Source organism: Myripristis murdjan, chromosome 9, assembly GCF_902150065.1.
Source record: "Myripristis murdjan chromosome 9, fMyrMur1.1, whole genome shotgun sequence".
Lineage (NCBI taxonomy): Eukaryota > Metazoa > Chordata > Actinopteri > Holocentriformes > Holocentridae > Myripristis > Myripristis murdjan.
The window spans coordinates 31,515,638-31,541,376 of record NC_043988.1 but is presented as its reverse complement, the minus strand read 5'-3'; the positions used below and the strand labels follow the sequence as shown (position 1 = coordinate 31,541,376).

The 25,739-nt window shown below is 42.1% G+C and overlaps 1 protein-coding gene across 1 annotated transcript; it reads left to right on the top strand.

The window, feature by feature from the left end:
• Positions 1–3,635: 3,635 nt before the first annotated feature.
• Positions 3,636–9,277, top strand: dmrt2a (doublesex and mab-3 related transcription factor 2a). Its single transcript, XM_030061208.1, has 4 exons — positions 3,636–3,833; positions 4,958–5,380; positions 7,234–7,336; positions 7,870–9,277. Exons 2-4 carry the CDS (start codon positions 5,021–5,023, stop codon positions 8,973–8,975), a joined length of 1,569 nt encoding a protein of 522 aa, XP_029917068.1. The 5' UTR covers positions 3,636–3,833; positions 4,958–5,020; the 3' UTR covers positions 8,976–9,277.
• Positions 9,278–25,739: the final 16,462 nt, after the last annotated feature.

The window sequence follows — 25,739 nt, the reverse complement described above, 5'->3', positions numbered from 1 at the left end:
CACCCCGGGGTGGCCGGTCGTAACCCGCGCAATAAATTAAGGAGAAGTGGCAAAGCTGCACCTGCAGGCCTGACGTCTTCACCACATGGAGGAGAGGTTAGGAGTGGACGTCCTCATCTAGGAAAGGGAAAAAAAAAAAGAGTGAAAGTGAGGCGCAGTTGGCTCCCCAGTTTAATCCAAGTTCACCAAAAAGGACTCTTTTGGAGATAAATGCCTATAGAAATGTCCCAGCAAAACTGCAACACAATATTAAGCTTATAATAACATTATAATAAAACTACAGGAGATAAAATACCATTAAGAACGATAAACTCGCCAAAGTAAAAACAGGCTACATAGGAACATTATAGGGATATTATAGGCTGCAACTGTATGAGGTAAAAATATCATTAAGTATAAAATCACTATAAGCTTGCCACTGCGCAGCACAGACCTGATATTTGGCCGCACACAGATATTATAGGAATAGGCTATTATAGAGACATAGCCACTATAGGCTATCCAAGCCCTTACAGACATATTATAGAAATATTACAGAGAAGAAGAAAAAACAGGCTGCCATAACTTCCTATTTAACACAGTAAGACTCTACAGGAATATTTTAGAAATATTAGGCTATAGTGTTTTTTCATTAATGTTGTGATTTTTTTAAATTAAGCTATGGCCGATAAGATTTGAGAATCAGGTTAGTTCTGGATCTCAAACAGACCCGCTGTTAATTTTTAAACCACCAATATTTGGCCTACTTTTTTAGCCTGTTTGGGGAAATTTGCGACGCCCTGTGAGTTGAAACTGCGGCTGGCAGCTTAAATTTGAAGTTTGAAGTCATTTGATAATTGCGCGTTTCTCCTTTACCGGCTTCAGCAGTTTGATTCAGCCAGAAATAAAAAACAAAGTTTGGCATATTTGACTAAATGCAACCCCATATTCCTACTAATACTGATAGGATCGAGATTAATCAGGACCCAGAAATATATATATAGCCTATAGGCTATATTTTCTCGCAGAGCTTTAAAGCAAACACAGTTGCAGTTGGATACTTGGGCAGAATTAGAGAAATCCATAATCACTCATAGCCTACTTTACATTCCATAACTTGATGACTCTGCTTCAGCGAAATAAACAAAAGTGTTAGATTTGGTGGGAGTCAACGTCAACACTCTTCTCAGAGCTGCAAAACGTCCTTTTCCCATGGAGGAGCATCACTGCACACCGTCAGCAGCTACCGGCTGCAAACAAACACAAAACTCCGCTTTAACGTTTACCACCACACCCGGGGTTAACCCTGTTGTACTACGGTAATATTCCTCACAGACACTAATATACAGCAGGCTGCACAAAAACTTTATTTCCCCCCTCAAAGTGCAGATGTCACACTTTTTTAGTCCCAGCATATCTCCTGAGCAGCGATTTTTAATTCTGACACACGCTAAGATAAAGTCTGGAAATGTAATCCCCCTTCACCCATTTATCTTGCCCTGATTAAATGTTAATTAAAATAATCACACACAGATCATTAAACTGTGACAGCCGAGCCAGCCTGCCGCACATGTGACGGAAATTCATTTCAAAATAAGATGCAGTTACACCAGCCTGACAAAAATCTGTGTCTTATTATTTATCCTCATCACTCTTAAAAGGCTGGATTAAGATCAGGATTAAAGAAAATAATTCAGAATAGCTATGTTTTTAAGAGTATTTTTCGTGATTTATGGTTAAAAATAGAATTAGGATATTAAGAATGACAGTTAACTTTAAGGGTGTAGGGTTAAGATTAAAGTTAGGATTAGGTATAGCATGTTTTTATTATTATTATTATTATTATTATTATTATTATTATTATTAGGCCTATTATTTGTAGGTTTTGGAGAATAGGAGTAGAGAATTAGGATTAGTTTATAGTCAGGCTACAGCTGAACTACGTATGAAGGTGGATAAACTGGATCCAGAGGTTGTTTTTTTTTTTTGGGCTGTTGATGTTGTGTGCAGGACCGTCCCGCATGCTGACACGGGCTTTTCTCAGGCGTGCTTGTTGTGAAAACAGTCTAATCATCCAATCTGCACTCGGTTACTTTCGCCCGGCCGGGGCACAGAGGTGAGCAGGGGAATGTAACAAGCAGCGGGACACATTTCACCTGTCTGCTGTGTACGTGCTGTCTCACCGCCCAGGCCTGTGCTGCACCCTGCATCACCAAAAATAGTCTGACATAAAGTTGTACAGTGTGTGTGGAGTCCCTGATATTAAGGTTATAATCACTTTATTGTTAAAAAAAAAAACAACAAAAAACAACAAAAAAAAACACATTAAATCTACTTTACACCAAACAGAAAGCTACACTGTCATTACTGTGATACACTTTAGGCCTATAGTATTTTACATATCTCTATAATTTTCCTATTATGTAGCCCAGTTTGTAGTTTTTCCATTGCAGGCCTTGTAATATTATACTTTTTCAAGGGCAGTGACTTTGTAAATAGAACATATTGGATTATAAGAAATTTTAAAATTAAGTTTTGTTGACAGTTATAGAAAGGCCTCCTCATTTTTTTTTTTTTAATTTATTCAAGAACATGGAGAGTCTGTTTGTGCTTTTACACAATGTTCCCCATAAACATTGGCTAAATAGCCTACCACAAATATAAAATTGTTATTAATAACCACAACACAGCTGGACTTTCCAGAAACGTTCATCAGGCGTTATTTAACGTTGAAATATAGTAATGCTGAAAGGATTTTTTTTTTTTTTTTTTTTTAGCTACAAATTATGTATTTATTAGACAGTTTCTGGTATATATGATCTGTATTTAGGCTACAATTGGTGTGTTTTTATCTGTTTCACAGGTCTATAGAAATGTAGATCCATATTTTGATCAGTTTCAGCCTATAGCACACTAGAAAGAGGCGAGGTGTAGGCCTACAACCTAATTCATCAGGATAAAGTTTAATCTCTGCAGTTACTGATATAACTCTCGATATTCGTTGAATTAGCCCTACTCATTATTTACTTTACTTTTCTCACAAAAAAAAAACTGCTTTTACCTTCAGAAGTCTGGAAAACGTTACTTATAATGTCCAGTTCTGCAGCATAACAAATAATGACATCCAATGCTGCATGTTCTCACCCTTTTAAAAATAATAATAATATTTATGTTTCATTTAAACCTGAGGAGTAAATGTTAATGTGGACAAAAACGAATCGGTGGATGTGGATATGGATGTATTTTTTTAGTTATGGCTCAGCTTCCTTCTGATATTTAGAGGGGTGATTATTTTTATTTTTATTTTATGTGTTTTCACGCTCATTATAACTGAAATTGAACATATAGTTGTGGAAGTGAAAGGCCAGCGTTGCTTTTCCAGGCGATGCCAGACTACTACCAAAAAAAAAAAAAAATCAAAATTATTATTGTTATTTTTGTATTAATTAGCTGATTACTGTATGTAGCTGTGTAACGCTGTGACTGAAATTCATCAGCAGGCAAAGTAATCAGAGTACACTGTAACGCGTTACTGCGTGACGAGAGACTCCCCGCCCAAACGCTGCTTGCATTCCGATTGGCCAGCGGCGGTTGAGCAGCAGCCAATCACAGGCCGAGCCGCGGACAGTGGAGCCGTTCATAGGAGTGGCGCTCGCGGCGTGAGCCTCAGAGGAAACAGTGGATCCCGGAGAGCCGATCATCCGATCAATTAGCAGCTAATTACAGGGCTAATCTGGAGGCTGGATGGTGTGTGTGAGAGTGTGTGTGATCCATCACAGCGTTACCTAAGTGACCATCGGCTTTTCCCACCGCTGGAAAACCTGGACAGAGGACCGAGGAGTCACTTTCTGGAGGTGAGTTCAGCTCCTTTCGTACGTTAAAGTTCATTTAGCGACACAACGGCTATCTTACTCCTAGCATAAATTAGCCACGTTAATCTCACTCGATTAGACTGAGATTAAATTCCTTAACCTATATCATCACTGTGAGTTTTTGTTGCCAGGTGGCTTATTATTCAATCGGCGTAACTCGCTGAACTTTAAGTCACTTACAGGATTCCTGCCATTGCTATTGACACCAAATCCTCAATGGAAAATATGACCGAAATCTGACTGGGTTAGCATCGTATGAACTGGTGGATTAAATAAATGATTAGCCGGTTAGGTCGCCAAACTACCGGCATTGGTCCTGAGTAAAGCTGAGATTATATGACTTCCATATAGCCCCTCAGATTTGTTTGTTTTTTTGCCTCTCATAATAATCCTAGGCTACTAATTAAAGGTTAAATCACTGCCCTGCTGTCTTATGGTTAGTTTAAATAGGTGATGACAGCCATTATAAAGTCAGGGAGGCCCGTATGGCTTTTGTCACTAGCACATCTTATGTAAATAGGAATAATTTTTTTTCTTCTTTAGCATAACCCTAGTTTGCCTCTTCGATTTCCTATTTTCTAATTTAGTGACTATTGCAGTAATAATAGTTTACAGCGCTTAGTTAAAAAGGCATCACTGTAGTTAGGCCTTTCAGCTTCTTTAAATAGCAGACTAACTTTTAAAGGTTGAAAAGCTTAATACAATACAAAATTTACACCAGCTTCCAGCTATGTGTCATCAAACTCACCAAATTAGACGGTTAGCTAACTTTGATGGCAGAAAAAAAATCATTTTCCCTCCCTTTCGTCTTCCATTTTCTTGGATTTTTTTCAGTATAAAAAATGGCAGGCACATTTAATCCGCGATATTCGGTTTCCTAAAGGAGATGACATTAAGTTAAACCATATTTTTTAAAGATGAGAGGAGACACCAGCCGTTTGTTTTTGTGTAAGTCAGGGAACAGACGTTGGATCTTGATGATGGTTTCCCACAGCAGAAAGGTCACTGAGTTTTTTTTTTTTTTTTTTTTTTTTTTTTTTCCTGTCATTTTTCAGTGCCAGTGCCTTACCAAGCACATGGGCTCACTTTTCATATCTTTTCTCCAGACGCAGGTTGGGTGATTTTGTACGCAAGCCGACCCAGAGACCGAGGCCGGACTTGGGGCAGACATGACGGACAGCGCCGGCTGCGAGTTTGAGATCGACGTGGAGAGTCTGGAGACGGAGAGCGACGACCAGGCGGACTACAACCCGGGCTCGGCGCCGCCCGGCCCCGCCGCGGAGGACGGCGAGGGCGGCAAAAGCGAGGACAAGCCGGGCCCCAGCGGCCTGTGTCCGGGGGACCAGAGGAAGCTGAGCCGGACGCCGAAATGCGCCCGCTGCCGGAACCACGGCGTGGTGTCGTGCCTGAAGGGACACAAGCGCTTCTGCCGCTGGAGGGACTGCCAGTGTGCCAACTGCCTGCTGGTGGTGGAGAGGCAGAGGGTGATGGCGGCTCAGGTGGCCCTGAGGAGGCAGCAAGCCACGGAGGTAGGCCAGGTGTGTGTGTGTGTGTGTGTGTGTGTGTGTGTGTGTGTGTGTGTGTGTGTGTGTGTGTGTGTGTGTGTGTGTGTGTGTGTGTGAGAGAGAGAGAGATAGAGGTTGCATGTGTTGGTGAACTGTAAAAATATCTGTTTCGGTTTTTTTTTCTCCCGTTATTTGGAATCCATGGTCATTTTTTTCCCCAACTGTGTTTTGTTTTTTTTTTGTTTTTTTTTTAATCTTGCGTGTGTGTGTGTGTGTGTGTGTGTGTGTGTGTGTGTGTGTGTGAGAGAGAGAGAGAGGGGCAACTCCACACTGATATCTTAATTTATTAAAAACAAAAATATATCACAACAAAAAGCAAAACCAAGAATGAAAATTAAGAGAAAAACACATAATACTAGTTTACACAGGAAGCCAACTGTAACCCATAGTAATAAATTATGTAGGTCTTTTTTTTATCAATTACTGATATGCTTCCATGCTCCCTGCATCACATTTCTACTACCTGTCCCTGTTATTGACAAATTTTAAAGTTGTATTCCAACCAATTGCACTATTAGAAAGAAGCTGTGTGATTCCTCTGTTTCTTTTATTCAGTGGAATATCAGTCAGTGTTTTTGAAGCCTCGCCATAACCTGCCCAGATACTTGGCTTGAATTTTGCTCTTCTTTGATTGGTGCAAGCAGCATTGCTCTTCATGACCCATTTTGCTGTGACCATGAAATGAGCAAGCTAAAGCAAACAGGCTACAGCATCACTTAGTTGTCTTTCACTAGCACAATATTAGGGTTTGTTTATTAATTGCTTTAAAAAGAAATCCTGGCTTCCTGTATCAGCACAAAAAGCCTATTTAGATTGAGTGGTTAACTTACAGAAACGTCTCTACTCTGAGGCAGAGAAATCAAAGTAACAAAACTCATCCAGGATCATAAAAACAATAAGCTTGACTACAATAAATCTTAAAAACAAATGCGCTTATACACACTGAATTTAAGTTTTTATATAAGAAAAGGAGAGAGAGAAAGACGAGAAAGAGGATGAAAATGGGAGGCTGACTGGAAGTGACCGCATGGAATACTAATAATAGTTTTCTAACAGTAATAACCTTTAATTATAGAGCACTTATTATAGAGCACTTATAAATAGGTGTCTTTGCCTGTATTTATGAGGATATTGTGACAGTTCTCACTTTAACAAGGTGTTAGTTTATTTTAGGACATGAGTTGAGAGTAAGATTAGAGTTATGATTAGTTGTAAAACAGTGTTAGGGGTTAGATTAGGCATGTAGTGGAGAGGGCTCGGGTTTAGGGAATGAAATGTGGCCAATGATGATCCCCGACAAATACAAATGTGTGTGTGTGTGTGTGTGTGTGTGTGTGTGTGTGTGTGTGTGTGTGTGTGCTCGCGCACTTGCTCATATCTTGGTTTGTCTGACTGAATCCACAACATAAAGGAAACACTGACTTAAAGAAGAAATAGGTGTATTATACAGTTGCTAAATATTGTTTTTTTTCCCAATACAGTTAATCAAAATACTGTCCGACTTGTCAAAGCTGAAAAATTCAGCACTTGACAGTGTCTTTGATGGTCATGTTAAATTAACCAGAGTAAACCTGCTTATTTAAAACTTGGCTCTGTAACCGTCAGAAAGTCAGAAAACAATATTTTAGCCTGTATTTTAAAATGGATTAGTGCTAGCACTTATCCAAACACAGATATTACATAGACATTAGCCGTGACAAATCAGAGATTATTTAAGGATCAAGCAAAAAAAAAAAAGAAAAAGAAAAAGAAAAAAGAAAAGAAAAAAGATCTTGGGTATGTTTTTTTGAGTCTTTTTTGTTTTCTCAATTTATTAGGATAAGAAAGGAATTTCTGGGAAGCAAATTCCAGCAGAAAGGAGGACAATATATCAACGACATATTCGGCCGTCGACCATGCTGGCTAAAAGCATATTAGAAGGTAAAGCTACACTAATGACAATATGAAGCATGTTTTATATTGTCGTTATATTTTACTTTAGGAATTCCTTTCCCTTTTCTTCTTCTCGTGACTCACCTTCTGCCTCTTTTCAACTCCAGTAAAGCCGTGTTTTCTCTCTCAGCTTCACTTGGATTGCTATTTCCCATTAACATCAGCTGGATGATGTGGACTTGATAACAGCTGTAAGCAGTGACTTACTAAACTGTTTTTAAGCATGCAGTAATTTAACTTTGCATCTCCCAGATCACGTCACATGTAATGAGACATACAAATATGTTATTATTTTCTTCTGATAGATTTTATTGTTATGCACGATTCATACCTGGTGCATGTTTGAACTGTTAACAAAGGGTGAAAATTCTTCTCTCACTTCAGTTTCAGTTGTGGTTATGCTTTTCTTTCACATTTCTAGAGGCACATTTGATGTGAGCTGTAATCCAAAACACACTGAATGTCATCTGAATCTCATATATCGGAACCCGTGAATTTAAAGGCTTTTCTTCTCATGGTAGGGTACCGTCCGGTCCAGTCTGATCCTTATCTGGGGGCCAGCCCATCTCTCCCCCCACCGCTGAGCGACCGCATGAGGAAGAGGAGGGCCTTCGCCGACAAGGAGCTGGAGACCATCATGCTGGAGCGCGAGTACAAAGAGCGAGAGCTGCTGGAGAACAGCCAGGCGGCCACGGCCTCGCTCCTCTTCCCCAACAGCATGGTGCACCACTCCTCCGAGTACAACTCCTACAAGACGGCGTACTCGCCGGCCGCTCAGGTGGAGCCGCAGCCCAAGGAGCTGTGTAACTTCATGGGCCCCAACTGTCTGGATCTGTCCATGCAGTACAGCGCAGGCTCGGCCAACGTCGAGCTCATCTCCTCCAACGTCAGCGTGGCCACCACCTACCGCCACTACCCGCTCCAAACGTCACGAGGCGGCTTCATGATGTGGCCCCGTGGCGCCGCCAACCTGGGCGATGCCCTCCTGTACCAGCAGTGCCTGTTCAACGCCACGGCGGTGCAGAACATGAAGCCGGGCGCCGTGTGGGAGCCCAAGGTGATGCCTGCTGAAAGCCAGCCGCCAGAGCAGGACGCTGTCGCCGCTCTGGCTGTTGCTGCTAAACTAGAGGGGTCCCGAGCCGCGGCGCTGCAGGACCTATCGGACCCTCAGCAGGCCGATCCCCAGCCTCCCGGTGCCACCCAGGCCGGGCAGAGGGAGCGCTCGGCGTTCTCCCCCCCCAGGAGGGGCTTTGGACAAACCTTCCCCAACACTCCCCACCCCCAAGTCCTGAACAAGCCGAGCAAGGACAGCGCAAAGCACACGCTCTCCATGAAACTCAACTCCTTCCACTCTCTGATCCAGCACTCCCTGAGCGAAAAATCTGGCGCCGCGGCCGGGCCGGAGCTCAGGGCCCCCTACTGCAAAGAGCTCTTAGAGGAGGCCGCCCGCAAATACAGGGACGGCCCCGCCAAGGACTTTAGAGGCGTCAAAACCGCAGACAGGTACGCCAAAGACTTTCTGTCCAAGCCAGTGGGGAACAAAATGGGATCCGGCGAGTCTTTGTCTTTCTCAGTCGAGGCCATACTGAAAAGACCCACTCCCGCCCTGAGCCGAGCATTCCACTGATTTCCATTAAGTGTCCCGTCTTGCACTATGAACGGCAGGTTTGTCTCCTAACTGTCCGCGTTCGTCCCGGTTAGAGAGTGTTTCAAGTTGCAGTTTGGGGTCAAGACAAAATGAAATACACAGGCACTGCATCTCAAATTAGAAAAGCTAGAAATGAGTTTTTTTTCTTCTTTTGGGAATCCCAATGTAATATTTATGTATGTTATATTTTACATGTGCATGTTTTAAATAACTTTATCTTGTAGAGTATTTAAACAGTATCCCAATGTTTTCCTCATGTCAATAAACTTTATAAGACTGAACTGTTTCCGTAAAAGATCTTGTATTTCATTTTATGCTTGAGCGTTCATTTAACATTTTTTTTTTTTTAAGGTCAAAACGTTTTTTCTACACGGAAAAATATGTCAGGTTGGCTTTAGATTCTCGAACACAAACGCAAGTTTACATCAAAACAGCAAAAATTTGAAGACTCATTTGAAACAAGACACACAATACAAGACAGACAATGTATGTACAGATGAGCTGAGTGGTGATATTTGGCACGTTTTTACTTTTAAATAATGTGCCAGTGTTGGTGAGATGTTTAAGGACTGCTAACATATGTTCAGCGTGGTATTGCGAGTATGCAATGTGCCATCCACACCTCTGTCAAACACTTTATGATTTAATGAGTGTCCTGCAGCAGTGTGGATTTACGTCCGGGTATGAATTACGTTACTCAGGCTCGCAGTTTGGTGCCTGTGGATCCAGCGCAACACGACAAAATGTTCAATTTTTAAAGTTCTCACAAGGAAAAGAAAAAGTCTGACTTACAGGAGAAAAAAGAGGTTGAGGTTTAAAGCACTTAAAACTTTTAAAACCTTTTTGTCAGAGCATAGAAAGACGACTTTAGAGAGTCTAGATGTGGCAGAAATCAAGATAACATGCAAACGGTCATTTGGAAGAGACTTCATTCCCCTTGTCAGTCTTATTTGGGGAAATTCGACACGTTTCCCTCATGACGGCAAAAAAAAAAAAAAAAAAAAAAAAGTGCAGATGTTCATTTTGCACTGTTGGACAACTGCCACTTACAACTGACTTTAATGCCAACAGAGGATTAGTGTGTAATAATAATAATGTATTACTGGGATAAAACAACACAGACATAAATCCTGTGGTGCAAAATGAAATACTGCATAATTACTAGAGCAGATATGTTTTTTTTTTGTTGTTGTTTTTATGTTTTGTATATTAAAACTCCACATTTTATCACTTGATATAGTAAAGGAAGTGAATTGTCAGGATGTTAAGCGGCACCAAATTGTGTTATTACAAATATAGAAATGGCAAATTCCATTGGCCAGTGCTTGTTTTTTTTTTTTTTTTTAATTATTACTTTGGAGACAGGTGTTCAAAATGAAGACAATCAAGACTGAGAGATAAAATGAGGTTGTGACGTCCTAATAATAACCATTCCACAAAGAAAGCAAATCTAAACTGTAACTGTCTATAACACAAGAACATTATCAGCATATCACAGAAATATTACAGTGATGGCACAGGAAAAAAAAAACAAATATTTAAAGCTGGAAAGTCACTACTGAGCACCAAAACACTGCAAATCCATGTAGGAATATTAAAGGAATATTAGTGATTTTTTTTTTTTCCCTATTGGGATTTGTACAAATTTGAGAAAACAAACGAAACGCTGATGGAGTGTGTGTTGTGTGGAGGATGTGGGAGTAACTGTGTTTGTCAGCAGGCGAAATATGATACCAGCCCCATAAACCTGCGAACAACCATCATCTCCACTCGTTCCCCCAACAGTCGCAGGCTACATTTGTGTGTGTGTGTGTGTGTGTATGTGAGTGTGTGTGTCCATGGTGAAAGACAGCTCCAAACATGGGTTTCACATGAACTGCAGAACACTGATCCGTGCAATAATGAACAAGACGAGAGACAAGGTGCACACAAAAAAGTAATCTCTCGTCTCTGGCACGATCTTGCACATTTCACCGGCATGCATCTGCAGCCCGGCCCCTTTTCTGGATTTTTTCCCCCCCTCCCCTCCCCCTAAGACAAAAGCACTATTTTCTGGTCACTTTTCTCCTTTTTTCTCTCCTCAGCCCGGTGAGAAACCACACGTCAGGAAGAGATTGCGCAGGCGATTATTTCAAAGAGTCCTCTTGTTGTTGTAATTGGATTTGGGCTGATGATGACATTTAGTGTCACCAGGGAGGGCTGACATCACTTAAGCGGCCTCAAGGATCAGGTTCTTAGCTGCGTATGAGTGTGAGTGTGTGAAGAGTGTGTGTGTGTGCCTTTCTGGTGCCCTCGCTATTATTAATATCAGGCTGAAACAACTTGTGAAACAAGCGAGAAATCTTGGCTGTTGTCTATAGATCTCTCTCTGCAGTGGGTTCATGTCACTGGAGCGCAGCTGTTATTTCCCCCCGGCTTTTGATTGTAAAATTCACACTGGATAAAAAGTAAAATAAACCAATAAATGAGAGCAAAATAAAATATTTCAAATAAGAATAATAAGATAAAAAAGAACCATACGTGCAAGTAATCAGTAATATCAAGTTGGCTGCCAATATGTTTTTGGCTGCATATGTTAAAATGTGCTTTTCATCCTTTCTTGCATGCGTTTATGTAATGGCTTGTTATTACTGTCTTTGACCTCCCTTTTATTACCATTGCTTTGGTTTTTATATCTCCTTCTTTCTTTCTTTGCATCTCCTGCTGCTGATTTTATGTCATTTTTTCCCCCTGCTTTGTAAATCACTTTGTAGCACTTTTTTTTTTTTTTGCATCTAAATCGACATCTGCGGTATGAATGAGGATTTAAACGAAGCACGCCGTCCGCACGTTATTGACATGATGGAAATGATCCAGCAGGTCCTTTGTTTCCCAGCCACGACGCGTGAAACCCTGAGAACTAACAAGAGCATGACACAGGCGCTTTGTTTTGTCTGTGACTTTAATATGTGTACGCATGCACGTGTGTGTGTGTGTGTGTGTGTGTGAGAGCAGTTGCTGCTGAGCAGAAGGTGACAGTGTTTGTCCAGACTAACCGCTGCTGATAAGTATCTGCTGAAGTCCTTACAGTGTCACTCCCAAAGTGTGAGACTCAGCATGTCAGCAAAGGGAGCTGGACGGGACTGTTGACTTTACCCCCTCCTCCTCCTCCTCCTCCTCCTCCTCTCCCTCTCTGTCTTATCAACAGTTTAGTTCACACAGTAGCATTTTGTTTGGGGTACACAGGTGTCATCTGCCACCTAAAGACTTCAATGACTTTCCCTCATGCTGAGATTTTGGGAAAAAGAGAGAGAGAGAGAGAGAGAGAGAGAGAGAGAGAGAGAGAGAGAGAGAGAGAGCAACAACAGTGTGGGAATTCTGTATTCTGTGGCTCTTGTTTCAGAACGGTTGAATGGGATAATGCTGCGTTCACTTGACCTCGGAATTTGCGACGCCGGACTTTGAAATTTCCAGCTCGCATCGACGCGTTCACGGTGTCGACTTAGGGGGAAAAAAAAAAAAAAAAAAAAAAAAAAAAAATGGATGCCAGCATGAAAAATAAACTCTGCATTTCTCCTCCAGGCAAAAAAAAAAAAAAAAACAAGAGCAAAACACTCCGGCTCTCACATTTAACAACAAAATGTGATTTATTTCCACCACTGTGTGCGCTCTGATGTCACTCCAACTAAAAAACACAGCTGTGAAATCATCCTTGAATTTCCAGTAATTCAGAGCTGACCTTTGAGTTTTGCTGTGTTTTTTTTTTTTTTTTCACCGAGCTCCACGTTGAAGTGAACGCAGCGTCACAGGCGCAGAAAAAGACGAGCTGACCCGAGGTCACTCTGCTTGTTTGTAGCGTATACAGACACGCACGGAAACCTTAAATGTCACAGCGCTCCAACGACTGAACCCAACTTGAATTCATCCGCCTGAGCGCCTCATCGCTTCATTTCTTCATCCCTCGCTGCCAATTTTTAAGACTCTTTTAAATCGCATTTCACAATTTGTGCATGTCGATGTGTCTTCGGTGTTCAAAACTAATCAATTTGATGTACCGGGGTGTCTTTAGGAAAAAAAAAAAAAAAAGAGAGGAAAAAGAAAGTGTTTGGATCAGTGAACAGATGAAATATGAATTGTGGAGTTCCCCTGCTATGATACAACAGGTCCATTCTTCTCCTGCCCTCCTGCCCATATAGCATTTGGCTGCCCCGCCAGTGACTTGGGGAGGGTGGGGGTGGGGGGGGTTGGTTTATTGCTTTATTGCCGTCTGAGTTGTCTCAACTCATAACACACACACACACACACACACACACACACACACCATCCTCTTCTCCAGGTGTTGAAGCAAGCCATCCATCCCACTGTTGCCTTTGTCACGCCACAAACTCTCCCGGCCCATCTGATATGCTACAATCCTCTGCACATTAAGAATCTGTTAAGCGCCACACACTCATCATGCCCACGGCCCTCTACACAAACATTCACAGGAGAAAAAAAAAAAAAAATCACACGGTTTGGCTTATTTTGACTCTAGAAATAAATGGCACACGTTGTATTTTGCATTGGCGGGCAGCGGGCGTGAAGGAGAAGGGTAGGATGCCTATTCATTTTGCGGTGGTGTTGTTTCTCCTCGCTCTCCTACCAGCAGCAGGCCGGGCGACTCCGGGCCCGGACGCAAAATTCCTTCCCAGCGCCTTGTAATCCAATAAGAAATGTGTTGCACTGCAGCTTTTGACAAGGAGCCGCCACTTAATTACCATGTTGGCCGGGCTGACAGGCCTCGGGGCTGATAGGGGCGAAAGGCTGGCTGATCATGGCTGACGGGGGCCGGGAACACCCTGGACACACACACACACACACACACACACACTCGTTAAGACCTAATCTGGAAATACATATTAACATACATATGGAGTTCAGCTGTTAACCCTGTTATCTTTGGGGTTAATTTGACCCTCCTTGACCCTCCTCAATAGTCAGCTTTCCATCCAAATACAGTCGTCCCTCGCTATAACGCGGTTCACCTTTCGCGGCCTTGCAGTTTCGCGGATTTTTTTTGGTGCAATTTTGCATGCTTTTTTTTTTTTTAGGGGAGCGGCGGGGCGGATGACGTGCGGGACGATTGACGTGTTCACGATTTCTTGAAAACTGTTTGACCTGCAGTCACGTGATTACACATGCTCGTGCACATGAGAGTGAACGAGCTTCATTCAAAATCTGAGCGGGATTGATGCATTTTTCGACAAGCTAGCGAGGAAATCCTTTTTTCCGCCATGTAAGTTAATTATTTTCAATCCGCCATAATTTGAATAAGAAACTGTGTTCACCTGCCCTAGCAAACATATATCAGTCTCTTACCACATCTCCTGGCTACACAACAGCATAGGTTTCAAGTTTCGTGCACGCACGCCGTGCACGCTATCCAGGCTGTAATGACAGAAGACACTGGCAGGGCAGTTGACGCAGAGCGCGGTGGGACGGTTGATGCACTGAGATTGGCTGGAACCAGAGGGGTGCAGGAGATGATTTTGAGCAGAATGAGTGGCATAATAGGCTATGAAGGCTTCCGAAGATATCTTACAAAGATATCTTTCTAATGCTATTAGTTATTTGCCAAATTTTAACCTGAAACGCAGTCAAGACAAATTATTATTGTTATTATTATTATAAGTCATAGAGCTCGTGCAGTGTCAAACTTGGATTTAATTAGGTTATGAAACCTATCTCTGGTTGAGTTCCTGTGAGAAAGACAGCTCATGGGCTGTTAAATTCCAATGAAAATGAGACAAGGAAATTATGACTAGTGTATTTTAAATGCATTTTCCTGTTGATTAAGGTCATATCGCCAAACAGGCAACATTGCTGTGGTTCTTTTTAACGGATTCTGAACGTACAGCGTGTAATGCTTTGGTACAAATATGGAATAAGGTCTAGAAATACAAGTGTTTAAAGTCTAAACAGAATAACAAGCACAAAAACCTGAAATATGGCACACTTTGTGCGATGCAGCAATTGTCCCTCTTGTGTGCGTCAATTCGCTCTGTGCACAAGACGAGTGACCCACATCCGGTTTCTCCAGATAGCAGCTCTTCAGTTTCCGGTCTGTGTAATGGCTAAGCCTAACGCTTACATATTCTCCCGGTGCCTCACGGATTTGCCCAGACTAACCATAAACTATGTCCACCGAAACGTTGCTGCCACTTCCCCTGCCCCCAAAAGCAAACGAGAAAAGGGTTTTAAGTTATACATCTCCAGCTATTTGCACAACATCGAAGGTATGTAATTTAGAGAAAGCTAGCTAACGGTCGTTAGCTAACTTTAGCTAACTAACGTAGATGGTTAGCACCAGGCGAATCACACCGTAACGTTTGTTGTGTAGAATGAATCTCGTTTTTGTATCCAGTGGCAAGTTAGCTGACTATACCTGAGGCCTGTATCATGAAGCGGGATTAAGGTGTTAGCGAGATAACTTCAGGCTCAACTCCAGATTTTCTGTATCACAAAGCTGGTTCACCTCTCATCGGGATAGGATATCTATCCTAAACCTGTTCTGAGAGCTAGCCTGCAAGGGTTAGGGATAGGGTTGACCCTGCTATCAACTTGATATACTGACATGATTGAATTTTGGCGTCCGCTTTATTTTATTATAGCCTGTAAAACAGACACGCAACAAGTCTGTGCAGTGCAGTGAGTTCAGAGGTGTCAGCGTCAGATGTGGGCCACTTGAGCCACTGATGTGTAGTTTGGCTGCCTTCTCTTCGCGGCAGCCACGGTGTTCGATTTAGTGTGTAAATTTTGTTTTTCCTCCTCATACTTTTCCAGTCAGCTGTCTCGGAACCCTCCCTTATACATGCGCGTTCACGGCGCTTGATGAGACAAACCTGGATTGAGTGAGCGAGTTGATAACCGGCGTCGTGATACCGGTTATCCCTGATCACCATGATCTCTGTTAGTGTAGCCGGATAGGTCTGAGAAATCCTGGGAAAACTGAGCTTGCTTCGTGATACAGGCCTCAGGTATAGTCAGCTAACTTGCCACTGGATACAAAAACGAGATTTTTTGTATTGGTGAGGCACCGGGAGAATATGTAAGCGTTAGGCTTAGCCATTACACAGACCGGAAACTGAAGTGCCGCTATCTGGCGAAACCGGATGTGCGTCACTCGTCTTGTGCACAGAGCGAATTGTCCCGCCGGGAGGGACGAATGACGGATTGGCGCTCGGTCTCTTCTCAGCCTGTTTGTGTTAGACTCAAGTATCGTTCAACGAAAAATCCAGTTGTTATTTGTAAAGGACATGTGTAAGTTGGGTGTGTGAATTTTTGGGAGCTCTGTCTCAATAATTTTCGGAGAAAATGGGATCAGACTGAAAACTGCGTCATCCGCCCCGCCGCTCCCCTACTGGACTTATTTTTCTACGAAGGTTTGAACTTTGAGAGAGAAAAGTGAGAAAATGTTAACGTGTGTAGTGGGGGGTTTTACAGCCTTAAAACATCTATAATAATTGTAAAAAATAAAGCTGACTACTTCGCGGATTTCGCCTATTGCGGGTTATTTTTAGAACGTAACTCCCGCGATAAACGAGGGACCACTGTATATCGAAATTTTTGAGCGAATTTTGTCAAAATGCGCAAAAGAAAACGCAAATTTATGCCTGTTTCCATTAGTTTTGTTTTGCGATTACTGGGAGCAAGATCAACTCAACAGCTGATCAGGGACAGATTCCTGCTGAACTTGTCGGCTCTTGGGAGAAGTCTGGTTGCTATTTTGGCAGCGCTAACTTCATACCGAACCATCCTAAATAAGAGAAGGCATGGAAGGATGTTAATGTTCAGAGTGTTTTTGCCATTTTTTTGAAGACCGTAGCGTAGAAGTGTGACGTTGTATCCGGTCCAGTCATCGTTTATTTGCAAAACCTGGGGTGTATTCAGCGCAGACGTATGTAACGTCAAGCTAGCAGAAACGATAAAGCTCTGAACAACCTGTTGCATTACGCAAGCGTTGCAAGTATGGAAGCCCAGAGGGACATTCTCCTCACGATTGTAGCCGAAGAACTGAGCAGGACATTACTTTACATGGATCATTAATTATAGGGGTACTGCAATACATTCAATGAACTATGAAAAAAACAGTTATTAAACATTATTTCCAAGATTTGTACCACAGGCCTACACAAATGAGTTTTAAGTTTTAAGTTGAATAAAAGTTCCCATATTATTGAGAAAAACAATAAACTATGTCTGATTTATCATCATACTCACCACATACATGTGCTTTTACCTCCTCAAATGACGGGTAACATTTTAAACATAGGCTGCACTAATATAGCGACTTGGAAGCCATAATGGAGCCCTCGTGTTTTAAATGGCGGAGGCTCCAATACAGGCTGATGCTGATTGGTTAACACCTGTGACACGCCCACAAAACGGAGGAAAACTACCTGTGAGGCATGTTGCTCTCTGTTACAGGACGTTACGACCAAACACACCATTCAATGAAACAACGTCACACAACGTTACGTATCTTAACGTCGTTGAATACACCCGTTTCTGCAGCAAAAAGTCGCATTTTCTTTTATCGATACGCTGAGAAATCCACCCCCTCCAAGTGTAAAAACTTTTTTTGTGAATTTTCGGCCGTTTTTCGAATTTTCGGCCGTTTTTCGAATTTCTGGCGTTTCCATCCAAGTTTTTTTTTTTCCCGCAATTTTTGAAAATGCGAATCAAAACAGGTGGATAGAAACACGGTTAATATTTAATGTCTCTAAACATTACATGATTGACACTGTGCGTAAGTGTGTGTGTGTGTGTGTGTGTGTGTGTGTGTGTGGTGGGTTATGGGCTATTTAAGTCGTCAAGAAGACACATACCCAGGTTTGACACACAAACCTGGGTAAAATATGTTTATTCTAATAATTTTCTGAATTTCTGATTACTGGGGTCAATTTGAATCCAGTTGATTAAAAAATGTCAGTGAGTTTGAAGGAAACAGGAGGGTTGATTTCTCAGAGCTGATCTGAAGGCAGGAATAATCGTTGGTTGACGAACGAAAACGAAACAATCAAAACTGTCAAAAACAGCAAATGCTATAGTGAGTGAGTGATTTTTATTTTTGAAACAGGGACAAGGGACAATAGACATTAACCCAAAAGGGAGAGATGCACTGTACAAGGTTATAAAGCTGATTTCTACCCATAGTCAAGTATTCCAAGTATTACAAACTGGGAAAAAAAATCCTGTTTAGGAGCCTATTTTATCCAAAAGTAAGTCAGGTAGGAGGTACCACACTGATACAGCAGCACCTCTAAAGTGCTTCACAGTGAATAAAAAACAAAAACAAACGCATAACAGTATACAGAGTGAAAGTAACGATACAATTTATGAAATGAAAAGAGACACATAATAAAAGCAGTAGGAATAAAACAGGAATTACAAAGCAGCACATTATAAAAACACCAGTCTGTGCAAGAAATGCTACTACTACTATCACTACTACTGATGATGATGATAGTATATTTTATTTGTATTGTGCTTTTCTTAGTACTCAGACGCTTTACAGTAAAAAGGCTTAAAAAGAAAGTCGATTTTTTTCTTCAATTTTTTAAAAATGTGGTGCACAGCCTCAGCTGACCTGAGAGAGGGAGGCTACATGAATTTAGAAACATGACCTGACCCGTGTAGAGCAGGACAGCATGGTGATCAAGCCTCACGTGAGATGAAAATTTAATTAAAAAAAAAAAAAAGAAAACTTTATTAGACAGTTATGCTGAGTATTCGATTGGTCCGTGAAGACTGGCTGCCGTCAGATGTGTGTGACTGGCAGACCGTCGCTCAGGATCACCTCGGCGTGGATCCCGTACGTCACACAGAGGGAACGTTAGCTGGCGAGCGCTGAGTTTGTTCACCTCTGGTCGGACAAACAGCCCAACATCAGCTCATGTTCGTGTTGTGTCTCTTCATCAGGGCCACAACAGGAGACCATCACAGGTCCAAAATACACAACGCCACAACGGGAGACCACAGTGGAAGTCTATAGAGGAGATGCCTCAGCACGCTGGAAAAAAAACCCTGATTTTTTTTTGTTAGAGAAAATGGTTCCTGACATCATAAACTGACCTTTTGCTTTAGCCAACACTGAATCAAGTTTCAAAATATCTGATCATGGTGCAACCAAGGCTTTCGATGTGCCACACTCTCTAATGGGGTATCCCATGCAGCGAAGGCAATACTTTATTTTTCCTTGGGATTTTGCAAAACCAAAGACCCTAACCAGGATGATAGGGTGCTTCCTACTGAATCAGACTAATGGTGCTTTTCCACTAGTACCTACTTGGCTCGACTCTACTCGGTTTGTAAGGTTTTCCATTACGTGGTAGTACCTGGTAGCAGATACTATTTTAGGACCTACTCGGCCGGGGTTCCAAGAGAGCTGAGTCGAGCCGAAATGTGATGTAAATGCCGTGCAGGCCACTGATTGGACAGGGAGCGACGACACATGAGAGCGACTCCTGCACGAAAACCAAACCCGGCATTTTTAAAAGAAAACGGCAACAGTGACCGTGCGCATTGATCACCGCTGAAGTTGGCAAAGCTGGAAAATGGCAGGTAAACCGGCACCGTGGTCAAATGAAGAGGTGGAGACTTTTCTGTGCTTGGCGGTGTGGCCGCCTTGCTATGACGACTCCACCGACGGCGAGGTGGTACTCAACTGTGATGGAAAACCCCCGAAACCGAGGCGAACTGAGTAGGTGCTCCTGGAAAAGCGCCATAAATGTCCACGCTGCCTAACCAGGAAGCTTCCTCACAAATGAGACAGATTCACAATCTAGCTTCGTGTTTCTCTGCTCACCTCCATGTTGAGACGAGCCTCGCCAGCCTCGGGTAAGATCATCAGCAGGCCCGCTCGCCCTCTGAGATCACAAACGCCACGGTCATTAATCACCGAAACAATAAGCCAGGGGTTCTCAGATGGGGGTGTGTGTAGCCCTAGGGGTAAGTTGGAGTACTGCAGGGGGTACAGATCCAGAAACTGGATTTGTGGTTGAAACGTAGCAGCGATACAGTGGTCCCTTGTTAATCGCGGGAGTTACGTTCTAAAAATAACCCGCAATAGGCGAAATCCGCCAAGCAGTCAGCTTTATTTTTTACAATTATTCTAGATGTTTTAAGGCTGTAAAACCCCTCACTACACACTTTATACACTTTTCTCAGACAGGCCTTAACATTTTCTCACTTTTCTCTCTTGTTTAAACTCTCAAAGTTCAAACCTTCGTAGAAAAATAAGTCCAGTATTATAGAATAAAACCAAAGATCAAAACCTGTTTTCAGTTTTGTTTTGTTTTTTTCAGTTCCTCTGCCTTTTGGGTGCGACTGCAGGTGCCTTTGACGGTGCAGAACGTTTCGTCGACATTGTGGATTTTGTTGGGGAGAAAACTTGCAAACATACAGCACTTCAGAGTCACACTGCTAGCGATCGAAGATTTATGTAAATTTGGCAAGCTGAACGCATTCTGTACTGTACAGGAGACACGGCACGGAGGAGATTGATAGACAACGGTCTACAGTCCCTTTGTCAATCAGGACGCAGAACACAATGCGCTGTAAAAAAAAAAAAAAAAAAAAAAAAAAAGCATGCAAAATTGCACTAAAAAAAATCTGCGAAACTGCGAGGCCGCGAAACGTGAACCGCGTTATAGCGAGGGACCACTGTACAGCTGAAAAAAAGACATACAGGGCATACTTGATTGTGAAAAAGTTTCCAAAGGGGGTTACAGTATTGAAAAAGTTTGAGAGATTGTTTTTATTTTCTCCACAGTCCCCTCTCTTCCACTGAAATTTGCCAGCGGGTTAACTTGCACTCTGAGAAAATGTGGTTTAACTCAACCTAAAACCTAAAAATCCAATTTCTGCCATTTTACTCAATTGTCTATACTAACACACATGCCACTATATCAGAGACAAAACCACCATTTCAGCATTGGGGGGGACTTGTACCTCTCAATGCATATGGGTGTTTGGGCCTTGCACTATATCAACCAGAGCAGAGTGAGAGCCTGCAGGTTCAGAGTGTTTTCCTGTGCTGACACCTGTGCTGCTGTTTTTGTCGTCCCGCTTGCCTCCAGCCTCATCCCTCTCTCCGCAAACTGACATTTGCGGCCCTCATCAAGACAACAACAGCTGAACAGCCAAACCTGTGGCTCAAAAACAAACAGCGACTTCTCTCCAAGACCATAAAGCAATTAGCCAGCCGGCCCTCAAGGAGGAGAGGTAATGAGGCAAGCAAAACATTTTTTTTTTTTTTTTGGTTTTGTTTTGTTTTCTGAGAGGAGAAGTTTTCCTGCCTTTGTGTCGCCTTTTGTTTTCTTTGAGTAGTTTTTTTTTTTCCCCCCCGATATCCCGAGGTCGGTGTGATTTGCAAGTCGAAATGGCCTGAAGGTCTTTTTCTCCTCCGGGCTACTTTTGAAACATTCCCCCAAGGATCAAGGAGAAAGGCAAATTCGGCAGCTTCAGTTCCAGATGATAGCCGCATTTGCAAGTTGATGCAAATCGTTGTAAATCTTCGAGCAACCGGCCAACGTTTGGGAACTTTGGAGAAGAAGGGGGAAATCCAAACTCGGTTTCATCTGGTGTCACTTTGGTGCCTGCAGAATTTTTATTTATTTATTTATTTTTTTATTTTTTTACAATATATTTTTGATTTACCCCATCACTCTGGAAAAAAAAAAAAAAAATCTCTTCTGTTTCGTGACTGACACACCACAGTATCTTGTCCACCTACTGAGCCACTGCAGTGAATTTGCCAGTCTAAACACTCATGTAAATGCTATGGAAAAGCGCTTTGTGTTGCATTTTCACCCAAACACAATATCATCATCCTCCTCTTCCGTGCTCTGGGCTGCGTGCACTTCTAAATGTTATTTTTGTCAGTATTGTTATCATTGCTCCACTGAACCTCTGTTTTTTTTTTCCCCCATTGCACCCTGTAGCCGTGAACTGAAAGGGAAAGCAGTTGTGTGTGTTGTTGCAGAAGCGGCATTGCATGTAGAGGTGCAGATGGTGCATCTGTAATGCTAGAAGCACAGTGATAAATGACCACTGCACCTGGCTTACGCTAAGTTGAGTAAACACCACGATTGCCAAGATTAACACTTAGAAGCCCAGATTTGCATAGCCTTATAAGAATGTATTCAAATACACACTCCCCATACACACTGCCTCCTAGGCAAATAGATAGTAGGTAAGGTAAATTGAGTTATCTTTGTCTGCTTAGTCAATAAAAAAAATAAATGCACTATAATTGAAACAATGCTGACATAACTCTTTGTTATATACTCAATAAGTCATTTCAATGTGTTTATATAGATGTGCTTTGTTAAATACCTTGGGTGAGAGCCAGCGGTTTGCAATAGAGAGGCTGTATCTCGAAAAGATCAAACAGAAAAAAAAGCACTGACAGCAGTTGGAAAGACTTTTTTTTTTGTGTCGTTTGAAAAGCTCAAAGCTCAAATTGAGGTGATTTTCCTGTTTTTCTGCACTTAAGAGGATTTCACAGAGCTCTGCCACGGGACGAGACAGACTCGAAGGCCTCAGGCTGAGGAAGCCCCCCTGACGACAACGTGGAAACGCATGGTGGTCAAGCAAAAAGCTTTAGGAAAGGATTTTAAAATAAACTCACCTGCCTCCCTTTTTTAAACTAAACAACAACCAAAGTCAATAAATGGTCCAATAAATGCCCCCACACAGCTAAATCCAATAAAAGCACCATCATTTTCATCATATTTTCTATTAAAGGACCAAGCGTGCATATAAAGCAAGAGCAGGTGGCTCAGATGGGAACTGAACCCCAATCATAAAGAGGAGATGCTGTTACAGTTTTTTTTAAATGACTCAAAACTGGGTCAGAGCAACAGTCTGCATTGCATTTCATCATATACATGCAGCCCAAAATACCTGCCTATAAAACGTGGAATATATATGTGGATGCACTGTATTTCGTCATACAGGCATTGCTTTTTCACTCTCCTGCTTGTATCGTGTGATTTCATAACTTAACCTGCAGAAGCTCTTTCTTCCAACAGGTTTACATCACACGTGCAATAAAGTGTCACGACATGCCCAGTCATACATTTATAAGCAGACTGTCCACCTTTATAATCAGTTTCATCACAAATTGGTGTAACATAGTCACTGAAGCATCAGTAAAGAACATTTGACCCGTCGGCGTATTGATCATGAGCGCATTACACTTGAATTCCTACATTACTGTCAGGACAAGAAGCCAAAACTATAAAGTGCAAAAGCAAACAATGAGCTTATATATGAAATAATAAAAAAAATAAACTGTTTCACCTTCCCTGTCAGCTGTCAGATTATTAGCTTTATCCAGCACGACTTAAATATACATAAATATGTGAGGGATGCAGGACCTATCTATCTATCTATTAATCTGTATGTACATGTATGTTTATTCAAATTTATTCATGTTCCGCTATATAAAGTCTCTACTGTAAAATGCAGGCAGTTTAAGTTATTAAATCATATGATACAAGCAAGAGAGTGAAAAAGTGCATCCACATATTGCCCATCTTATATGTCCTATGTTCATGTTGACTCATGAAAATGACGTTTAATGTAGAAAAGACCCTGCATCCCTCAGATATTCATGGATGTTAAAGTAGAACTGGGTAAAAAAACAACAAAAAAACATAATAATCTGACAGCTGACAGGGAAGGTAATGTTAAGGGTGACTTTAAAACAAAATATGGATGTGATCAGGTGCAAGAGGGTCTAGTTTATTCCTGTGAAAACCAGTTTTGTGTGCTGTGAGTGTTTGCCTCCTCCTGGCCTCGACGCCACACTGCACAGCCGAGAGGGGCAGATGGGAAAACCTGATGAACATGCTGGAGGGAGCACCTGATGACATATTCAGATCTGAATGCCTCTTAGCATATATAAAATGTAATACACTATAAGTACATTTTACAAGCGCAGAGTATTTCGAGTATTAGCTCACATCCTGGTGAAAAAGCCATATTCAGGGCGAGACGTGCCGCCACATTTTCACGCCCGGATCGCCGCCGTGGGCTCAGGACAGGCCGTTAACAACAATGCTCAACTGGATAAGCCGTTTTCATGACTCAGCCATCGGGCATAACGATAAAAAAAACAAAAAAAAAAACAGCTATCTTGATGACAGATCAGCTAAAGAGAGGGATCACATGACACAGCAGAGAGCTGGCAAAACAGTGCTAACACACCATCAATCATCGGCGTTGTCTTCATTACCAAACCTTCCTGCTTTGACACTTTTTTTTTTTTTTTTTTTTTGTATTTACAGCCTCCGTGCTGTCAGCCGGCGAGTTTCACACCCTTTGCCGCCTCTTTGCAGTGACTTATGGGTAGTTATCTTTATGTCTTTCTAAAGCAAAGTGCCATCGTAAACATCTATCTCCAACGCCAGCAGCCAAATCCGAGCTGAGCCGCCCGCGGCTGCGAGGGCAGAGAGGGACACTTTAATGCCGGGATCAGACTACAGGATATTTCTGTCCGTCTGGATGGCCACCATGTCAGATCAGGTGTTAATGGCGGCATAAATTCTTGCCATATCTTGGCACGGAGAGAGGCCACACTCCATTTTTGATGGAGTGCGACTACGGCAGGTGACGGTGAACGAGGGCCGACAAATTGACATTTTTTAAAAATTTATTTATCCGTTATTTAGCTTATTTAGCTTTTCTTTCAGGGAGTCCTGGTCAAGACGGCAGCACTATTCGTCTCACATATACATATTTAAAAAAAACAAAACAAAAAAAAAAAACAATTGCACACACAAAACAACATATAAAAGCCACATTGGAGAGGCATGCAGGCCGATACCAGCGATATCCAAACACAGTCCTCCACAGGGCCAGGAGGTGATGTAAAACAACATGTTTCCTTTCACAGAAGACCTCTAAAAATATAAAAATATAATATAAAGAAGGGAGAACTTCTGAGGTAATGACTCGTTCCACGCCCAAGCTGCATAAAAAAGGAGAAAGCAGTTTCACCAAAATCCAAGTGGTGCACCCTGGGAACATTTCAAAGCATCCGATCAGTAGATCTCGTGCTACAGCTGCTAGTATGAAAAGATAAAAAGGCTTGAGATTTGACCTCTTGGGACGGGGCATCCTGGACACTTTCATAAACCATATTCACAAACGTCATACTGGGCACCATCACTGGAAAAATACTGATCTATCAGTGTTGTTGCAGTTACTACAGGTCACCAGTAGGGGTCAAAAAAGGTAACAGATCACTTCACATGCCTTTATAGGCTACCTTGGCCACCGTTAATACTTGAATCTGATTGGCTGGAGGGCATATGGGGGCTCATATAGACCCTGTCAGCATTTCAACCCGCTCTTTAGCCATTAGCCTCCACACGCTGCCCCGTTTTTAGAAATCACAGTTGCGTCAAAATTATTGTAATTAATTTCCAGTAATCAACACTGGCATAAAGCAAACACTTAAACTGAGGTTGCCAAGACATTTTGGTGTAGATATGTGTCGTATGTTAGTGCATTTTTGGCAAATCCAAGTTGTCAACAATGGCTAAGGGATGATCTGGGACGAGGCGGTCTTCTCTTGAAAAATAATGCACCGCAGAGGAAGGTTATTATTTTTGATGGAGGACTGCATTACATTGATTAGAATGGATTACCTCTCCGTGTTTATATGATTATGAACACATGGTCATGGTTATAGTGTGTAATAGTGTGATAATG